At 42.0% G+C, this 18,684-nt stretch overlaps 2 protein-coding genes across 5 annotated transcripts in view; one reads left to right on the forward strand and one right to left on the reverse strand.

Annotated features, from left to right (window-relative positions):
• SLC30A7 (solute carrier family 30 member 7) overlaps nucleotides 1–18,684 on the forward strand; it is a 190,813-nt gene that overhangs the window by 26,019 nt on the left and 146,110 nt on the right. The window lies entirely within an intron of this gene.
• CDC14A (cell division cycle 14A) overlaps nucleotides 1–18,684 on the reverse strand; it is a 104,367-nt gene that overhangs the window by 15,664 nt on the left and 70,019 nt on the right. For all 4 annotated transcript variants that reach the window (XM_060232271.1, XM_060232270.1, XM_060232269.1 and 1 more), the window contains exons 8-11: nucleotides 17,730–17,817; nucleotides 15,788–16,018; nucleotides 6,152–6,290; nucleotides 259–397 (exon numbers count right to left, since the gene is read on the reverse strand). In XM_060232271.1, coding sequence (XP_060088254.1) covers nucleotides 259–397; nucleotides 6,152–6,290; nucleotides 15,788–16,018; nucleotides 17,730–17,817 — 597 coding nt within the window. The remainder of the gene's footprint in view (nucleotides 1–258; nucleotides 398–6,151; nucleotides 6,291–15,787; nucleotides 16,019–17,729; nucleotides 17,818–18,684) is intronic.

The raw sequence follows: 18,684 nt of genomic DNA on the forward strand, positions 1-18,684 counted from the left end.
AGCTGGTCTGTGGTGGAGAGGAGCCCCCAAAACCAGGGAATCCCCTGCTGGGACTTGAAGGCTGGCAACCCTAGGCAGCAATCTTGCTGACATTAAACAGGTATGTCTTGTCAGTGCCTGGATGGCAAACCTCCTGGGAACCCTGTGGCCACAGCATCTCGGGTTCAAAGATGAAAGAAAGGCAGGATATAAATGTAATAATAAACAGATCGTTTAATCAGTGCTTACATGTTAAAAAAAAATTCAGAAAAATTTTACCTCCACATATCTGTCTAAAGTTCCACTGATAGAAATGGAAAAGTTAGACATAACTTTGCACATGCTTTCTTCCTCTACTGCTCTTGGCTTCAGATTGGATCGGAATATATCTCCTTGGATCCACAAGGATGTCTGCTTCCTGTTAAATAGTAACAGACAACAAAATGAACAGTAAAAATGTTTTCCGAAGGTCACCGCAAAAACAAGGAATAAAATTACTTGATTGCATATACTGTAGTGTAAAAAGTTATATGCAGCACAGCTTTAAAAAATTAAAAAGAGTAGAAAAAATACATCAGTTATGTATGATATCAAGAATATCTGTTTTTGTGTTATTTTAGAGTATTTTATGTTTCTTGGGGAAGTTCATTTTCTCCCTAATGACATATCCCAATATATCACAGATTTCTTAAAAATTTAAACCAATTTCCCCAGCTTTTTAATGAAACAAATATGGTTTGAGTTCATCAACTGTGGAAAGGGTGATGACAAATCATTGATAGATTAGAACACACTTTAAAAGTGATGAACAAAACAAGTTGTTAATAAATCTGACAATCCATAATGTCACTTAACATATGTATTGGGTGTATATATATATGAAGCATTGGGGATTGGTCCATCAGTGGCTATTAGCCACGGTGTATTGATACTCTGTCTGGGGCAGTGATGCTCTGTATTCTTGGTGCTGAGAGGGGGGGGGACAGTGGGAGGGCTTCCAATGTCCTGGCCGCACTGATGGACCTCCTGATCCACTTGGGTTTTTTTGGCCACTGTGTGACACAGAGTGTTGGACTGGATGGGCCACTGGCCTGATCCAACATGGCCTCTCTTATGTTCTTAAGCAGAGATAAAACACACCGTGCTTTTGTTGAAACCTGTTACAACAGAAGACATGCATACCTGTAAAATCCAACAACTGCAGAGTGAAAATTTTTTTGAAATCTAAATCAATTTTGTAAATTATATATATATATTCTAGAAAAGTAGGCAAATGAAGGAACTGAATTTTCCACTGCTCATTTATGATAAACTACTCTTATATAAATCAACACAGCCATATTAGGAAAAGACCACTGTCCTTCCTCCATTGAAAGAAAATAAATCTTTCAGCCTGTAAATTTTATGGATTTTCTCCATGAGCTTATTTTCCTGCAGTATTCCTTATGGAGAGGAAGTGTGACAACTGTTGCAATGAAATTGCATTAACCAACATACTTAAGAGTCAGAGAAAAGCTCCCACCAGGAGGTTATGTAACTGCTGAACAGGATTAGAAAGCTGAAAAAAGCATTCCTGCTTAGAACGAGGAAGTCAATATCAAGCATAATTAAGAGTGAACACAGATTATACTGCTGGTGATGCAAGCCAAATTAACCTTGGAAGGAACAAGCCTGGAATATGTTGTGGGAGCACACTGAGACAGCTGCACCATTCTGAAACTGAGAGTCCTATAAATCAGCCTTTTAATTCAGGCAGTGGTGTGGTATTTAATCTTGTAGCCCTCCCCCCCCAAAAGAATTACAATATTTGGGAATAGTCAAAAGATTTTAAATTTGCTGGAAGGGTTACCAGAGGTTCTAATCCATTATAGGAAAGAGAACATACCCTTCTTGCTTGTAGATTTGTATTTCTAAAACCTAACTTTAATAGCTGCTTTTTAACCCATGCTGATACTACTTTATCATCCTCCATAAATAATACAAAAAGCAGAAGTAAAGCCTAGCCATTCCTCTCTTTGATCAACCAACCTCTTCCAGTTACTCTGAAAGCAGTCTTCTTGCAGTCTACGGATGAGTTTAGATCTAAATAAAATCTTAATCTTGAGTCTGAATGCATCTAACCAAGCTGCTGATTCCAATGAAGAAACTGCTGCAAATTATTGTCGAATAGCTACATCTGCTATTTATTTAGATAATCCGGTTATTTTTCTCAAGAATTTTAACAGAAAAAAGCCAATGTCCTCTGAAATGCCTTCTAGCCATACTCCATTGACAAACCGCCTCTGAATGTCTCTTGCCTTGAAAACATGATGGGGTCACTTTAAGTCAGCACTTTTGACCACAACATATTGACTAGCAGCTCTTTCACTGTCTTAGCTTCTGAGAACAACTGGGCACAAGAATGATGTTGGGTTTCTGGAGAGGGCAGAATCAGAACTTTTCCCAGAAAATTATCCACTTATTACAGCATGATTTTTATTTATATTTAGTAAACATTATAAAAACACCACATATTAATTTCATGCTCTGCCATAGCAACACATGACTGAATGACGAAGAAACAAACTGCAAACCAAATGTGGCTTAAATTCAAAGCTTAATATGATAAGTTCCTTAGGTTCAGTGGCTAGCTATCAATAGCTAAGTATAATTTAAAGTCATCTGAATCTTGTAAATTAGGAATAGTTTTTAATATATGACACTGGATGTTCTGCTTAAATGTTGTTGGCTCCCCCAGTGTGCTACCTGTTCACTAGGGCCGAATCAGGCCCCAAGAGGGCTCCTATCAGGCCACCAAGCAACCGGCTTGTCTGCTTCCTTCTCCCTTTTTCTTGCTTCCTTCTGCATCACAGCTTGCTTTGCAAGGCTTGCTCAATCACAGAGGAGCTACAGAGCAAAGCATCTATTTTCTCCATTGGCTGAGGCTCTTCCCACTCCTGGTCCCCTGGGGAGGGAGGGAAAGAGCCAGAGCTTCCTAGTTCCCTGGATTCCACAGGAGAAATACAAAGAATGCACCTTTAAGACCAACAAGTGCTAATGTTTTAAGCATGTTTTAAGGTTGTTTTTAAAAAAATAAATTTAGTGGTGTTTGTCTATGTTTTTTAAAAAGGTTACATCTCTGTTACCTAGTTTTAAATAGGTACATGGTCCAGTCCAACAAGATCACCTATGGAACCAGCTCCCGGAGGAAGTGCGGGCCCTGCAGGACTTTGACTGATTCCACAGGGCCTGCAAGACCATCCTCTTTGGTGAAGCCTTCACCGACTAAAAACTGAGAGAATGCTTAAATGATTTTGTCATCTGCCGGAATAGCACCAAGATGTTAATTTTATTGTTTTACTGTTTTTAGAATTTTAATTAATTGTTACCTACTGTTTAAATTATTGTATAATCTGTTATATTGACCGATGCTGTTAGCCGCCCTGAGCCTGCCTCAGCGGGGAGCGCGGGATATAAATAAAATGTATTATTATTATGTCAGATCCGGCCCTCATAACAAATGAGTTCAACACTCCTGCAATAGGACATGAGTCAGATGGTTCCACTCCCTAAAGTGCTCTACATAAGAACTTCTATCATGGTGATTGTCCTAGAGCAGGGGTAGGGGATGGGTACAGACAGTCAACATAGGTACAGGGACACAAGGAAAAGCTAATTCCGCTAACACTTATTACTTTGTCATTTCATTTCATTTCATTTCATTTCATGTTTTAGTTTTATTTTTCTTGTCTATTCCTTCACCTGAGCAGGAATTACTCAGTAGCTGAGATATACTAGAGGTTAAAATCCATTGAGCAGTTCAGAAATTGGAGGCTACACACGGTATCAGCACAAGCTGATATCTCGTTACTCCTTCTGCTTTTATTGGGGCAGTGATCTATGGCCACACATTTTTTGTTTTGTTCATAAAATGCGAACTGTAGGTTTATTCAGCCTCAATTCACCATGTGGAAAAGAAAAGTTATATAATCCTTCATCATCTGCCAAATTTCATTGCTTGAAACCTGCTCCTCCCTGCTATTGTAGCAGTCTAAAGAAGAATGTCATGGGTGATGGTGAAAATGAGATTTCTTCATTCATTCCCAATCAGACATTTCACTACCTTCCCCCATTTGATTTTGGTTAACAGTCTTAAAACTGTTCTATTTAACTATTTTGTATAATCCTATACAAGAAATCATAGGGAGCAGAAAATGGTCAAAATATCAGCTTTTCAGTTTGGACACCTCAGGGGACTTGAACAGTTAGAAAAGGAATGAGAAAACCTCTTGCCCAGCTGTTAGTAAATGGCAGTGGAATCACTTATTGCAAAACAACTGAACAGAGCAACTTTAAGATTGTTTCCCCGTATTAAACTTGGTCTAATGAGGGAGTAGCTTTGACTGACTTTTGGTGAATGAAGAAATGGCAAAGAGCCCAATGGCAAAATAGTGAAATTAACAAACTGGAAAAAAAATAGCAAGTTTGCTCTGAATAGCATCTTTCTTTCAATTTGTTAATTTCACTATTTTGCCACTGGATTCTAACTTTGTGCTATTTTGCATGCTTTACCACTGCCCACCAGCATATGTAGCACTGCTAACTGTACCCCATTTCATCATCTGACAAAGAGTGCATGCACACAAATGCTTATATTCTGAATAAAACTTTGTTGGTCCTAAAGATGCCCCTGGACTCCAGCTTTGTTCTATTGCTTTAGACCAACATGGCTGCCCACCTGGATCTATGATTGTTATCTATGATGGATACTGGACGTGGGGCGATGAAGGTGTGATGTGGGATCAGGGGAGGGACGGTAGCTCAGTGGTAGAGCATCTGCTTGGTAAGCAGAAGGTCCCAGGTTCAATCCCTGGCATCTCCAAAAAAGGGTCCAGGTAAATTGGTGTGAAAAATCTCAGCTTGAGACCCTGGAGAGCTGCTGCCAGTATGAGTAGACAATACTGACTTCGATGGATCAAGGGTCTGATTCAGTATAAGGCAGCTTCATATGTTCACTAGGTTTAGCTGACAGGTCTGCTGGCTATCTAAAATGTTGATTGTTACTAGGTCTTCAATACCAGATACTTCATCATCATAAATCCTGTAAGGCAGGGGTGGCCAACAGTAGCTCTCCAGATGTTTTTTGCCTACAACTCTCATCAGCTCCAGCCATTGGCCATGCTGGCTGGGGCTGATGGGAGTTGTAGGCAAAAAATGTCTGGAAAGCAACCATTGGCCACCCCTGCTGTAAGGTATTACAATAGAAATCAAAAGAAAGCAGATCAAACAAGTTGCTTTCCTACTTGAGAAATATCATTATTTCTTCTAGACTTTTTCTAAATGTGAAACATTTTGAAAACTGGACTTATCTTACCACCTGTTTATTTATTTTATTTACATTATTTATAGTCCACCTTTCTCACCCAGATGCAAGACGGCCTACATGGTGTCAACTCAAATACAAACAACAGGATGGAACATCCAATGAATAGTGCAATAAGGTTTTGACTACAGAAGTCTGCAAATTAAGCAGAAATCAAAAATGGAGCTGAAACAAACCTGAAACCTAACCGTTTAAACAGTTCTTAAAGCAGGGTGAAAGATATAAAACACACTCATTGCATTAACTCAGTTTTTAAAAATTGTATGCACATTCATCCCAATATTTGAAGCGCCTTATCACAAATACAGTAGAAAACAGCAAGAGTCCACAGTAGCACCTTAAAGACTTACAAATCTGTGGCAGGATATGAGCTTTTGTGAGTGACAAGCCCTGCCACAAATTTTGTTAGTCTTTAAGGTGCTACTGGACTCTTGCTCTTTTCCGCTGTTACAGACAAACATCACTTCTCATCTTGATCTATCACAAATGCAGACAACTGAAGACCAAGCAGGTTATTCGGAAGATCTCAGAAAGCTCTGCCAGCAAGTCACAAAAAGGGCCAAGTATTTTCCAACCAATTCTTCTGATACTGTGTGAAAAACCAGACACAACAATGAAAGCAGCAACCTTCTATTACACACCCCATCCTGCTGGCAATCAACACACCAGGAACTATATAAATAATTTAGAGAATTCTGCTGTAAGAAAAGCCACTGTATTATCTGGTCTTTATGTAGCTCAATCCTACAGGCAGGGGGGAAATACGTATTTGGTGCACTATACTGTATTACCATACGTGGTCATACTTACTCTTCAAGAAAGTGCTGCTGGGGTCCAATGATAGAACCAGGACGGCATATTCTTATCCAGGCAATGGCTTCAGAATGTGAGAATCTATAATGTTTCATTATATAACAGGCTATCAGTGTTCCTGTTCTTCCTAGCCCAGCTACAGTGAAGAGAAACAAAACTGATCTTAGGTATTGGACTACATTCTTAAGAAAACCAAAGAATACTGTTAAACATGTTATGTTTCACACTTCTATTCTGCTTTATTATAATACATCACAAGTTCATCAGGGTACAAGTATCCTGCTAGATCATACATAGCCTTGCTAATGCTGATCTTAACATCCAGAACTATTCCTGCCATGGATAATCTAGAACATTATCTGTTCTGCTGAACCATGTCTCATTAGTTTATATTAATATTAGTATTTAAAACATTTACATGCCGCCTTTCTACCCAAATGGGGTCCCCCAGGGCTCTGAACATGAAGGCATTAAAACGTTAAAAAATTTAAACCAGCGTTTGAAATGTCTGTATAAATATTTAACAATACAATAACACACACACACAACCTCACACAGAGCCAGGGAGGGCCAAGAAGAGTTTGACACACAAACACAACCAATAGTGCACGTAAATGGTGGGGGCTACAACACAGAGACACTACCAAAAACAGCATCCTATATCAAGTTCCCCTTCTCTCCTATGCCAACTATAGGATTACTTATTACATACTGTGACATTGTGCTCTATATTCCCCTAGCACGGGTAGGGAACATTGGCTCTCCAGATGTTTTTTGCCTACAACTCCCATTAGCCCCAGCCAGCATGGCCAATGGCTGGGGCTGATGGGAGTTGTAGGCAAAAAACATCTGGAGAGCCAACATTCCCTACCCCTGCCCTAGCACATACCACTGGCTGCCAGTAATGGAGGGCAGGAAACCTGATGTCACAATAAAAGGATGATTGATTTTACTATCTTAAGAGACACCTTTGTCTTAAAAAGAGACTTAAGACACTTGAACTATGTCTCATTAGTTTAGTGTCTCTTAAGACACTTGTCTTAAGAGACACTAAACTAATGAGACATGGTTCAAGTGACACTTGGCCAACACCATGATGGGGATTATTAGGAAGAGAAAACAAATCAGCCAGTATCTTAACACCCCTGTACAAATCGATGGTGTGGCCTCATTTGGAGTACTGTGTACAATTCTGGTCGCCGCACCTCAAAAAAGATGATGTATCATTGGGAAAAGTGCAGAAAAGGGCAACTAGAATGATTAAAGGGTTGGAATACTTTCCCTATGAAGAAAGGGCTCTTTAACCTGGAGAAATGTCGACTAAGGGATGACATGATAGAGGTTTACAAGATTATTTATGGGATAGAGAAGGCAGAGAAAGAAGTACTTTTCTCCCTTTCTCACAATACGAGAACTTGTGGACATTCAATGAAATTGCTGAGCAGTCAGGTTAGAACTGAAAAAAGGAAGTAGTTCTTCACCCAAAGGGTAATTAACACATGGAATTCACTGCCACAGGAGGTGGTGGTGGCTGCAAGCATAGACAGCTTCAAGAGGGGATTGGAAAAACATATGGAGTAGAGGTCCATCAGTGGCAATTAGCAACAGTGTATTGTTGGAGTACTTTTCTCCCTGGGGATTGGAAAAACATATGGAGTAGAGGTCCATCAGTGGCAATTAGCAACAGTGTATTGTTGGAACGCTCTGTCTGGGGCAGTGAAACTCTGTATTCTTGGTGCTTGGGGGGCACAGTGGGAGGGCTTTCTAGTGTCCTGGCCCCACTGATGACACCTGGTATTTTTGGCCACTGTGTGACAGAGTGTTGGACTGGATGGACCATTGGCCTGATCCAACATGTCTTCTTTTGTGTTCTTATGTCACACTCCATGCTGTTCTGTTCTCAATCTCATCATTTTAGTGCATGACTTACTGGTGTACTTCCAATGAAAAAGAGACTATTATAGATAATCATCCTCATCATCTCTGTCAGCAGACCAGAATTCCTTGAGAATGCAATTTTATCCAAAATGTGTTTTTATGGTTAAAGTAGATCCATGATCATAATTAGAGGTGGCCAAACCTGCTTAGCACAAAAGCCACATAGAATAAATGTCAGATGTTTGAGAGCCGCAAGACATGAACAAAGATTAGACACACATCTTTATTAAAATTCTTAATACTTTATTTGCACAGAAAGATAAAAAACATATCACTTTACAACACAACCATGCTAGGAGACTTTTAAAAAGTCTGCTTCTAGCATGGTCATGTTATAAAGTGGGAATAACAGCCCCCATAAGACCAGCATAAGTTAGGGAATTATTGGCACCAGTGAGAGAAGGAAACACATGTACCACACATGGGAATTATTGGCACCAGTGAGAGAAGGAAACACATGTACCATACAAATCACTAACCACTGTTTGCATCCTTACGTATCTCTCTTTGTCTTGACACCAAGGTTAGTAAATAACAGCTCCTACAAAGGCTAAGTAACTAAGGGGGAACCCTGCACCGTCCTCTTTAATTCTGTCCCTCCTTCCAGTGGCTCCCTTGGTTTTTGCACTCTTTCCCTGCTCCAGGTCTCCAGATGACCTATGTGGTGGTGGAGAAGAGCTTGCAAGTCTGCCTATTTCCTCCTCCTTCCCCACTTTGCACACAGCAGAAATAGTCACCTACCTATGAGTCAGCACTCAGAGGCTGACTGAGGTCCTGATGCTAAGCACGATTACTTGAGAGTAAGCCTGCATTAAGTTCCTCCTTGATCTCTGGGAGCCACACAATATGCATAAAAGCTCCTGAGCTGCAGGATTGACCACCCCTGGTTTACACTGTTGTTGTGGAGTGAATGGGATGTACCATGTATTACTGCTGCTCCACAATCATGAGAATAGTAAGATAAAGGGATCAACATATTTATTGTGATATGAGTTTCTGTGGACCACAGCCCACTTTACCAGGTGCATGAAACAGCAGTCTGAAGATCTATACATGTATGCAGGGGAGGGAAGGCAGCATGATACAGTTCACATCTCAGAAGTTAAGCAGGGTCATACTTGGATGGAAGACCACCACAAAGGCTTTGTAGAGGGAACCAGTGGGCAAAGCAGCCAAGCCAATTGTGACTTGACAGCACTTATGCACATACAGAGCACAACGACGTGAGACCAGAAATGCCCACAGAGCTTGAGAGGTGTGTCACATTATTATGCTCGGACAAAATAAAAACAAGGTCCTGTCAAAACAATAAAACAGACAGAGTGGGTATAATCTGATTCTAGCTAGTAATGACCTGAATAAATCATGTTTTGGTTTACACACCCTCCCTCCAAAGATACAGGCTTGCAGCTATTGGTGCTAAAAGATCATGGCCCTCAGATGGTTGACTTGGCCCTCTATGATCACATTGAGGCTGGGTTACTGTAATACTCTCTACATGGACTGCCTCAGAAGACAGAAGCTTCCATTCGTTAAAAATGCAGCAGCAAGATTACTTGCCAGTATGAATTACAGAGAGCATATATTATTGCTATAGTCCTACAATGACTGCCAATGTGCACAATTCAAAGTTTTGGATCTTATCTACAGTCTTTAAATAGTCTGGCTCCAAGATATTTAAAAGGACCACTGCCTTCAATAAAGTACTGTCTATCAACTTCGATCTGCAAATGACGTCTTGTTCTGTACTACTACACAATATGAAGAGAGATAAGCATTAAGGTACAACTTTTGAGAACTTTGCAGTCCCTTAGCCCTCCCGAAACACACTGAAAATGCTGCTTACCAGCCGGGCCTGACGCCAACACAGAGGTTGGCGCGACCACAGGCTGGAGTGTGGGACGACCTGAACTCTGGGCGGAGTGCTGGGAGGCCGGGAAACATCAGCAGTGACCGGACTGCTGGGTGGAGTGTCAGGACACCGGGAGACATCAGCGGCGGCCGGTCTGCCGAAGGAAGTGGCCGGGAGCTGCTGAACCACGGCGGAGGGCAGTACGGCGGCTTCGATATCGTCTGGCGGGGTGGTGGCTTCCCTCCTCTCTCCCCGAGTTTCATCCCTCGTGGATACCCTTCCTTGTCTGTTGCTGGTGGCTGTTGGAGTGCAGCCTACCAGCCTAGCTGACGACCAGGAGCCCCACGGCTGAGAGGCCCTGCTGTGGGGCTGGGCGGCGTGTGGAGGCTTGGTGTGCTTGAATGTGAGGGCTGTTGGACTGCTAATACGACCCCGAAACGGCTGCATAATCCACAGGCAGCTGCGACGCCTGTTACCAGCTGGGTGCCTGAAGGGCTTAACCGCCAGGTTGGGGGACGCGGGGGAGGCTTCCACCCCCCTGGGTCTCCTAAGCTGTGTGGGGAGGCCGCCTAGGGTTCGGACAGCACTACTGCACTTTAAGAACACTTTGCACTTGAAGAACACCTTGCACCTTAAGCACTGCAGCGTTTTTATCCAGCACCATTTTAACCTGTTCTTAACCGCCAATACACAAGGGGAATTTGAATGGCTGACTGCTAAATTGATTTGCTAAGTAATTGTCTTATTGGCTAATTAATTTTGGACTATTGGTTAATAGATTGGCTATCCAATGAATTTTATATTTCTGGCAAATTAATTGGGGGAGGGTAACTGGCTGGGAGGGTCTTTGCAATTAAGGAGCCATCAGAATTAAATTATTTTAGCTAACTAATTAAAGGGGAAATTGTGGGGTTGGGGTTTTAGATTAAATTAACTATTAGATTAAATTTATTAGCAGGTTATTTTAAATTAGGAAACTGACTGATTGGTGAGAGAGGGGAAGGTTGGGGAGCTAGCTTGTTGTTTAACACCCAGAATAGGGTGGTAAGCCAGGCCTATTCACAGCTGGTCTGAGGCTGTCGCAGAGACTAACAGGGGATGACTGGCCTGGGGATTCCAGTACTCCTGGGGAGGGGAAGGTATGATGGTGGAAACAGACAGAATTATAAGGGAAGGAGGCCGAGACATAATAGCGCTCAGCCCCCTTCCAGTCTGCGTCCCTTCCAGACAGTGGCAAGTAGAGGGGTCAGGTTGAATTACTCGCCTCTGTCATTGGTGTTATGTAATGCCAGGTCCATAAATAATAAGATCTCAATCCTTCGGGAATTCTTGCTTGAGCAGGACGTGGACCTGGCATGTGTGACTGAGACCTGGGTGCGAGATGGGGAGACTGTAGCTCTCTCCCAGACGGCTCCCCTGGGATACTCAGTCTTTCACCAATCACAGACTAGCGGGCGGGGGGGGGGAGGTGTGGCTCTATTCATACGAGAGACTTACTCCTTCCGGGCTCTCCTGGCCCCAGAGATTAATGGCATTGAATGTGCCGGTCTGGCTTGGGATGTTGGGAAGGGGTTGGCGATCTGGCTGGTGTACCATCCGCCTAACACACCAGCCGGCGCCTTACCATCCCTGATGGAGGCCGTAACAGGCTGGGCATTGGAGTACCCAAGGCTTTTGATCCTGGGTGACTTCAATGTCCATGCTGATGATGTGACCTCCAGTCAGGCGATGGCCCTAGAGTCATCCATGGCGACACTGGGACTCTCCCAATTTGTGACAATGCCCACTCACCAGGCGGGGCACATGCTAGATTTGATCTTTGCAGCGGGAGTTTTAGTGGATGGTATTACTGCTGAAGCAGTGCCGTGGTCAGACCACTATGCCCTCAAGGCTCGTGTGGATGTCCCACCCCAAGCCCGTTTAGGTGGTGAGCACATTTTAGCTCACCTGTGGAGCCAGGTGGACTCGGAACAGTTCCAAATGGCTCTATGGGATTTCTGGCCACCTGGTGATTTCCTGGATGACCTGGTTGAGTCCTGGCATGACAGACTCTCCAGAGCTATCGATGAGATTGCACCTCAACATCCTCTGTGCCCTCTCTCTAAGCTAGCACCATGGTACAACCTGGAGTTGCGGCAGATGAAATGAAGACTCAAGACAGCTAGAGAGGAAATGGTGGTGTACTCGAGACGAAGCGACTAGAACATCTTATAGAAAGTTTGAGGTCCTATGAGATGGCAGTCAAAGCCACAAAGAAAACTTACTTTGCGGCCAAGATTGTGTCTGCAATTTCGCGCCCGGCACAATTGTTTAACATAATTCGGACCCTTACAACACTGCCACAAGGCAGGCCAAATTCTAGGGAATTGGAGATCGGCTGTGAGGCTTTTGCAAACTTTTTTGCAGATAAGATCTCGTCGCTCCGCCATGACCTCCCCACCACATTGAAGACAGTATGTGAACTTGAGGCCCCGTGCCTGTCTTCTGGTTCTGTTCTGGACCGCTTCAATACACTCAGCCTAGAGAAAGTTGCCAGGATCCTCTCTACTGTACGTCCAACAACTTGTGATCTGGACCCTTGACCCTCCTGGCTAATTAAAGTTTGCCAGAGGGAGCTCAGATATCCTATACGGGATATTGTAAATTGATCCCTTGCGGAAGGGCATTTTCCAACACCTCTTAAAGAGGCTATGGTCTGCCCTCTCCTGAAAAAAATCAACATTAGACCCGGCCGAATTGGCACATTACTGGCTGGTCTCGAATTTACCCTTTTTGGGTAAAATTATTGAGAGGGCAGTAGCAGTACAGTTACAAAGCTTTCTGGATGACGCTTCCTTCCTAGACCCTCACCAGTCTGACTTCTGCCCAGGTCACATGATGGAGACAGTGCTGGTCATCCTGGTGGATGACCTCCAGCGGCATCTGGATCAAGGCAGCTCGGTTTTACTGATGTTGGACCTATCGGCGGTGTTCGATACGGTCGACCATCGGTTGCTGACCCGCCGTCTCGCCGACACAGGGACTCAGGGGTTGGCATTGCAATGGCTTTCCTCCTTTCTTGATAGTTAGGGACAAAGGGTGGCGATTGGGGGTGAATGGTCCCAGAGGCATGCGCTTGACTGCGGGGTGCCTCAGGGGGCGATGCTCTCCCCGATGCTGTTCAACATCTACATGCGCCCCCTTGTCTAGATTGCCCGGAGGTATGGGTTGGGTTGTCACCAGTACGCTGATGACACCCAGCTCTATCTACTGATGGACGGCCGGCCTGACTGTCCCAGAAAGTTTGGACCTGGCGCTACAAGTCGTGGCTGGATGGCTTAGGCTGAGTAGATTGAAGCTCAATCCAGCGAAGACAGAGGTCCTTTGATTGAGTCATGGCGGTCTGGAAAGGGAAATTCCCCTACTGGCGTTTGACGGTGCGCCACTGGCAATGGCGCACAAGGTCAAGAGCTTGGGGGTGCTACTGGAACCTGCCTTGACAATGGAGGCCCAGATAGCCACTGCTAAATCCGTGTTTTTCCATCCTAGGTGGGCAAGGCAGCTGATCCCCTTCCACGAGCGCGGTGACCTGGCAACAGTGATTCATGCAACTGTCACTTCGAGGCTGGACTACTGTAATGCCCTCTACATAGGGCTGCCCTTGTGCCAAACCCGGAAGGTGCAGCTAGTACAGAACGCGGCCGCACGGCTGTTATTGGGGCTCCCCAGGTGGGAGCACATTCAGCCGGGACTGCAGGAACTGCACTGGCTGCCAATAGTATATCGGATTTGTTACAAGGTGCTGGTTATTACCTTTAAAGCCCTATATGGCCTAGGACCTGCCTACCTAAGGGACCGTCTCTCCCCACATGTTCCTCAAAGAGTACTCAGATCGGGATCACAAAATCTATTAGTAATCCCCGGACTAAAGGAGGCCCAATTGAAATCAACCAGACACAGGGCCTTCTCAATTGTAGCCCCCTGCTGGTGGAACCAACTGCCAGATGAAGTGAGGGCCTTGCGGAACCTTGTGCAGCTCTGCAGGGCCTGCAAGACTGTCCTCTTCTGGCTGGCATTCAATTGACTCGGCACTGGTATTTAAGAGAAGTGGAAGAAGGTTGTCGCCACCAGAATAGCACCAACTCAATATTCTGTTTTAACTGTTTTAATCATTGCATATCTGTTTTATTACTGAATGTGTAATTTTAATACTTATTAATTTAATTGTTTGTGGGATTTTATGTTGTGAGCCGCCCTGAGCCTGCTTCAGCGGGGAGGGTGGGATATAAATCAAATCAATAAATAAATTAAGGACTGGGTCTTTTCTGCTGTGGCACTCAAATGTGAATCTCTGCCCTCATACATTCAGCTAGTGCTAAAGGCCAGATGAAAAAATGTTTCAACTTCCCCCAGAATTTTTGTTAATTTGGTTTCCAACCCATCACCCTGTGATAAAGATTAGTTTTTATTGTTTATTCTCTCAGGTTAATTTATTGAATTCTTGTGGCTTTACTGATTTGGCTGTAAATTGTTTATTGTTTTATAATTTAGTTGGCTTTTTGGGTAATCTCTTTTGTGTTGTCCATGAACTTTTAATTATTATTTTGAATATGCTGAAAACAAAAATGAATTGTACAAATATATAAAAGAGGGACCACAGGCTTTCTGTACTGAACTTGCCATCCCCAGTCTAAGGCAGAATAACTTTTCATGCATGTGAAGCTCTGGCTTGCCAAAGCTTTTAAAAGTCTTTATCTTGCTACAAGTCTATTCTTCATTATTACATCCACACAAAACTAATTTCTCTTTGGTATTTTAAAAAATCTTTACCAAAAGAGAAGCAACAGCATCACTCAGTGGAATAAAAAAGATCTGCATAAAATATGGAATACAAAATTTCAGCCTAAATACAGAACAGAAAGGAGGTATTTGGAATTTGAACTATTTCATCCAGAGATGCCCGATTACCCTTCTGTTTGGATCACAAATAAATACCCAACACACAGGTGTTTTTTTAAGAATTGCTTTTCTTAATGTTTGGTATTGAACTGCAAATGATTTGCCAGTTCTCACACAGTTTTCCTCCTCACTCATTTCTGTATTAAAAGCATCAAAATAAGAAGCAGTGTTCAAATCTATGGGGTGCGGGTGTTTGTGGCAGCAAGTGGGGAACCTATCTGGCTTGTGTCTCTAGTGTTCCAGCCATTCTCTTTTTGCAACCCTGCCTGATTTCCAAAGCTGAGCATCTTACTGTTCATTCAACTGAGAATTAATTGGAATTATACATTATGGGACCTGTAGTTGACAGTGCAATCCTAAATACGTATACCTAGAAATATTTCCTGGTAAGTGAGGTTAGGATGGCACCTTGAATCCAGTAAGTTTTGAACATGCACTTGCATCATGAATGCTGCCAATTAAATAATGCCATAAACAGTCCAGGTGCAAAAGCAGCACACGCACTCTAATGCAGCAGATTTCAAATGATGTGCATAATGTCCACGATTACCTTGAAGACTACATTATTCAAGCAGGTCAGTAAACCGTGAACATGCATCAACAATGGGCTTGCAGTAACTTGTCATGCTGAATGCCACCACTGTGCAGATGCAAAGCTATTCAAATTGCTGTTCATTTTGAATTATAAGCAAATCACTGAGATGACCATATGAGCTGCTCAATTCAACAGTAAACAAACACTGCAAACAAAATAATTTCAATTTTCATGCATATTTCTTGTGAACATCAAATTAGCCCTCTTTTCATCCAAGGCAATAGGTTTTGTTTCTTTAAGTTCTGGTGAGGTGATTTTTCATAGCAATTATTTTTCTCTTTATACTAGTGTATAGTCCAGTTTTACCTACCTTTACAATGTACAGCTATGGCACCTTCTGCATTCTCACAGATGTTCAAGAATCGTCGCACTATAGTATCGCTTGGTGTGCTTCCATCTATGAAGAACAGGTCGTAGTGCTCAAAACCACCATCCGTAAAACGCTTTGCTTCATAAATCTTTTTGTTGAGTCTTATGACTGTTGTTATATTGTGCTTCCTGAAATATGGGAAATATGCTTCGGGTGCATGGAGTGGATAGCCTATAATAATTAGCAGAAGAAGAATACTTGGGTGTTAATATCACCACACTGCCCAGTTGCACAGACAGCAATTTTAACACCATAATTTAAAATGACAGATCACATGGTCTAGAATGAAAACGTTACTAATTCAATAAAGTCTCAACAAGTTTTAAGAAAGATACAAATGTTAGTAAGAAAATCTGTTTAAGTGCACAATGCTGTTTGTTTTAGAAAATGTTTCAACTAATAAAATCTAAAATCAGAAGTACAGGACACAGCAGCAAAACATTCATGATACATTCCCTGTCCTTATATAACGGATGACTAAGTAGGTTGCAAAGAAAAGCAAAACCACAAATAACTACAAATGTATATTTGTTTTCAGAATAAAAGATTCGTTTTGTCTATAAAAACACAGAGGGAGGCCATTCTTTTTGCTCAGGCACTACAGAGACTCTGGCTCCTCCTTCTCCAATGTCATGTGTCTTCCTGTCATATGGGACACATGCTACTCCTGGTGGAGGTTACAGTTGGATCATGGGTTACTATCTTTTTGGCACTCCATCTTGAGAGGAGACGGGTGGAGCATAATGGCAGGGTCTCAGTTAATTACACTCAGCATTCCACAATTAAGGATACAACTGCCCATCAATCGTCAATTTTGACATATTTATTTTCTTCACTATTCCTCCCCTTTCCTGGAATTAAACCCAAACAAATGGTAACCATATAAACTAAGCTTGTTATTCCTGTTTGGTCCTTGAATCTATTAAACATATTCATTATGCTGTATGCTAATTTACTGCTCACCCTCTACCTATATGTATGGACTGCTAATTTCCATTTCATTGAATCTGAAGAAGTGTGCATGCCCATGAAAGTTTATATCTTGAACAAAACTTTGCTGGTCTTAAAGGTGCCACTGGACTCAAACTTTGTTCTTTTGGAACTCAAAGTGTTTCATAAGTGCTCTCAAGAATTTTCACAACCTCAAGGCAGCATGATACATTCCCTGATTTAAAAATATGGGGTTGAGTCTGAGATAGTGTCTTCAACTGGTGTGTCATATCAATGGCACCATCATTTTCTTTTTTATTTGCTTAACACAGAGAAATGAAAGCTTATACAATTGTGAGTCTCATGATGAAGTTTAGGTTGAGACGGGTAACCAAATCTGAAAAAAGTTAAAGAATGCTGGCTTAATTCAACCAACGACCTGGTGCCTGCACTGATATCTGAGCCAGGAATTTCTTGGCTCACTTCATGCTGTCATTTTAATATGCTAACCTGATCCTAAATATATGTTTAACAGGTACATTCTGCAGTAAATTGTAGTGTCTTTGTGTCTAACTACAACAATTTATAGTTTTTTATTTGGTTATAATAATATTCTTTCAATTAGTATTTCAGAGCAAAACACACAACACTACCTTTTCAATTCTAACAGTTAAAGCTACAAAACAAATATTGCTCAAATGCTCAAAACTGTCTAGCCTGTTTTCCCTGTTTGCTAATGTATTAGCTAGATAAGATTTGTCTTGAACAATGAAGGACTATGGAAACAGCTTTCCTCTGGTATTTGCCCAATACATTCAAAATTGTGGAAAATCAGATATTGTCCTGTGCACACAAAGTGCTTGGGCAAGCATCTGGATGTCTATTAAGTCCAGTCATCATATAGGCATATAACACAGACATAAAAATTTATAGAAGACAAGGGGGAACATACCATTTTCAATTTTGGTCTTTGGATGTGGTCCGCTAAATGCTAAAAATTTCCCTGGGACAATCCAATTGAAGTCACCATTTTCTACCCGCTGGTGAAAAAAGGCATAAATTCTTATAAATCGCTCAGTTTTAGATCAGCAAATTTTAACCTCTTGTGCAATGTATTTATTTTTTTATACTGCCTCTCCACCAAAAGGTACCTGAGGTGGTTTTAAAAAACCATACATTTCAAACAGCACTAATATCTAAACAAAACTACAATTCACTGATTTATTAAATTAGGCATTAAAAACATCATCAAGAAAACAATCCCAGCAAGATCAAGACAAGAATCCCCCCCCCCAAAAAATAGTCAGATGTTTTGTTTTGTTTTTAAAAAACCCTTGGTCTGGCATTGAAATCCACTCCCCCCCCCACACACAATATATATATAGAATTAGATATAAGGCTGTATCATATCTCCATGAAGCTCTCATTGCTTCTACAAACAATATAGAGGCATTCACAGTCGCAATGAAGCAGTCATATGGATTTTTTTTCTAACACTGTTATTCCCTCACCCTTTCTGTCCCAACACTACAGAGCCTTTAACCCTTTTTTAAAAAAGTAATAGCTATATTACTATAGCATTATAGCAGTCTATTGTGCTAATGCAGAAGTTCCCAACCATTTTACCAAACAAAAGAGAAGAAAAGAAAAGAAAATTTTCATTCTTTTGGTTGTAGAGATAAGGAGAAAAGAACAGCCCATATATCTCTTCTAATAACTCTACAACCAAAAGGTCTGGAGCCTTACTTAAAAGAAAACTGGCAGCTGAAACAGAGATTGTTATAGAAGACAGCTATTATCATTTTTTTAAAAGCTGGGGGAAAAAACCCTCTGATGGTAGGGTGTAAATGGCTGCTGCAGCAACCGAGGTGAGAAAAATGATGCCAGAGTGGATAGGCCATGAAAGA

This window comes from Heteronotia binoei, chromosome 2, assembly GCF_032191835.1.
Source record: "Heteronotia binoei isolate CCM8104 ecotype False Entrance Well chromosome 2, APGP_CSIRO_Hbin_v1, whole genome shotgun sequence".
Classification (NCBI taxonomy): Eukaryota; Metazoa; Chordata; class Lepidosauria; order Squamata; family Gekkonidae; genus Heteronotia; species Heteronotia binoei.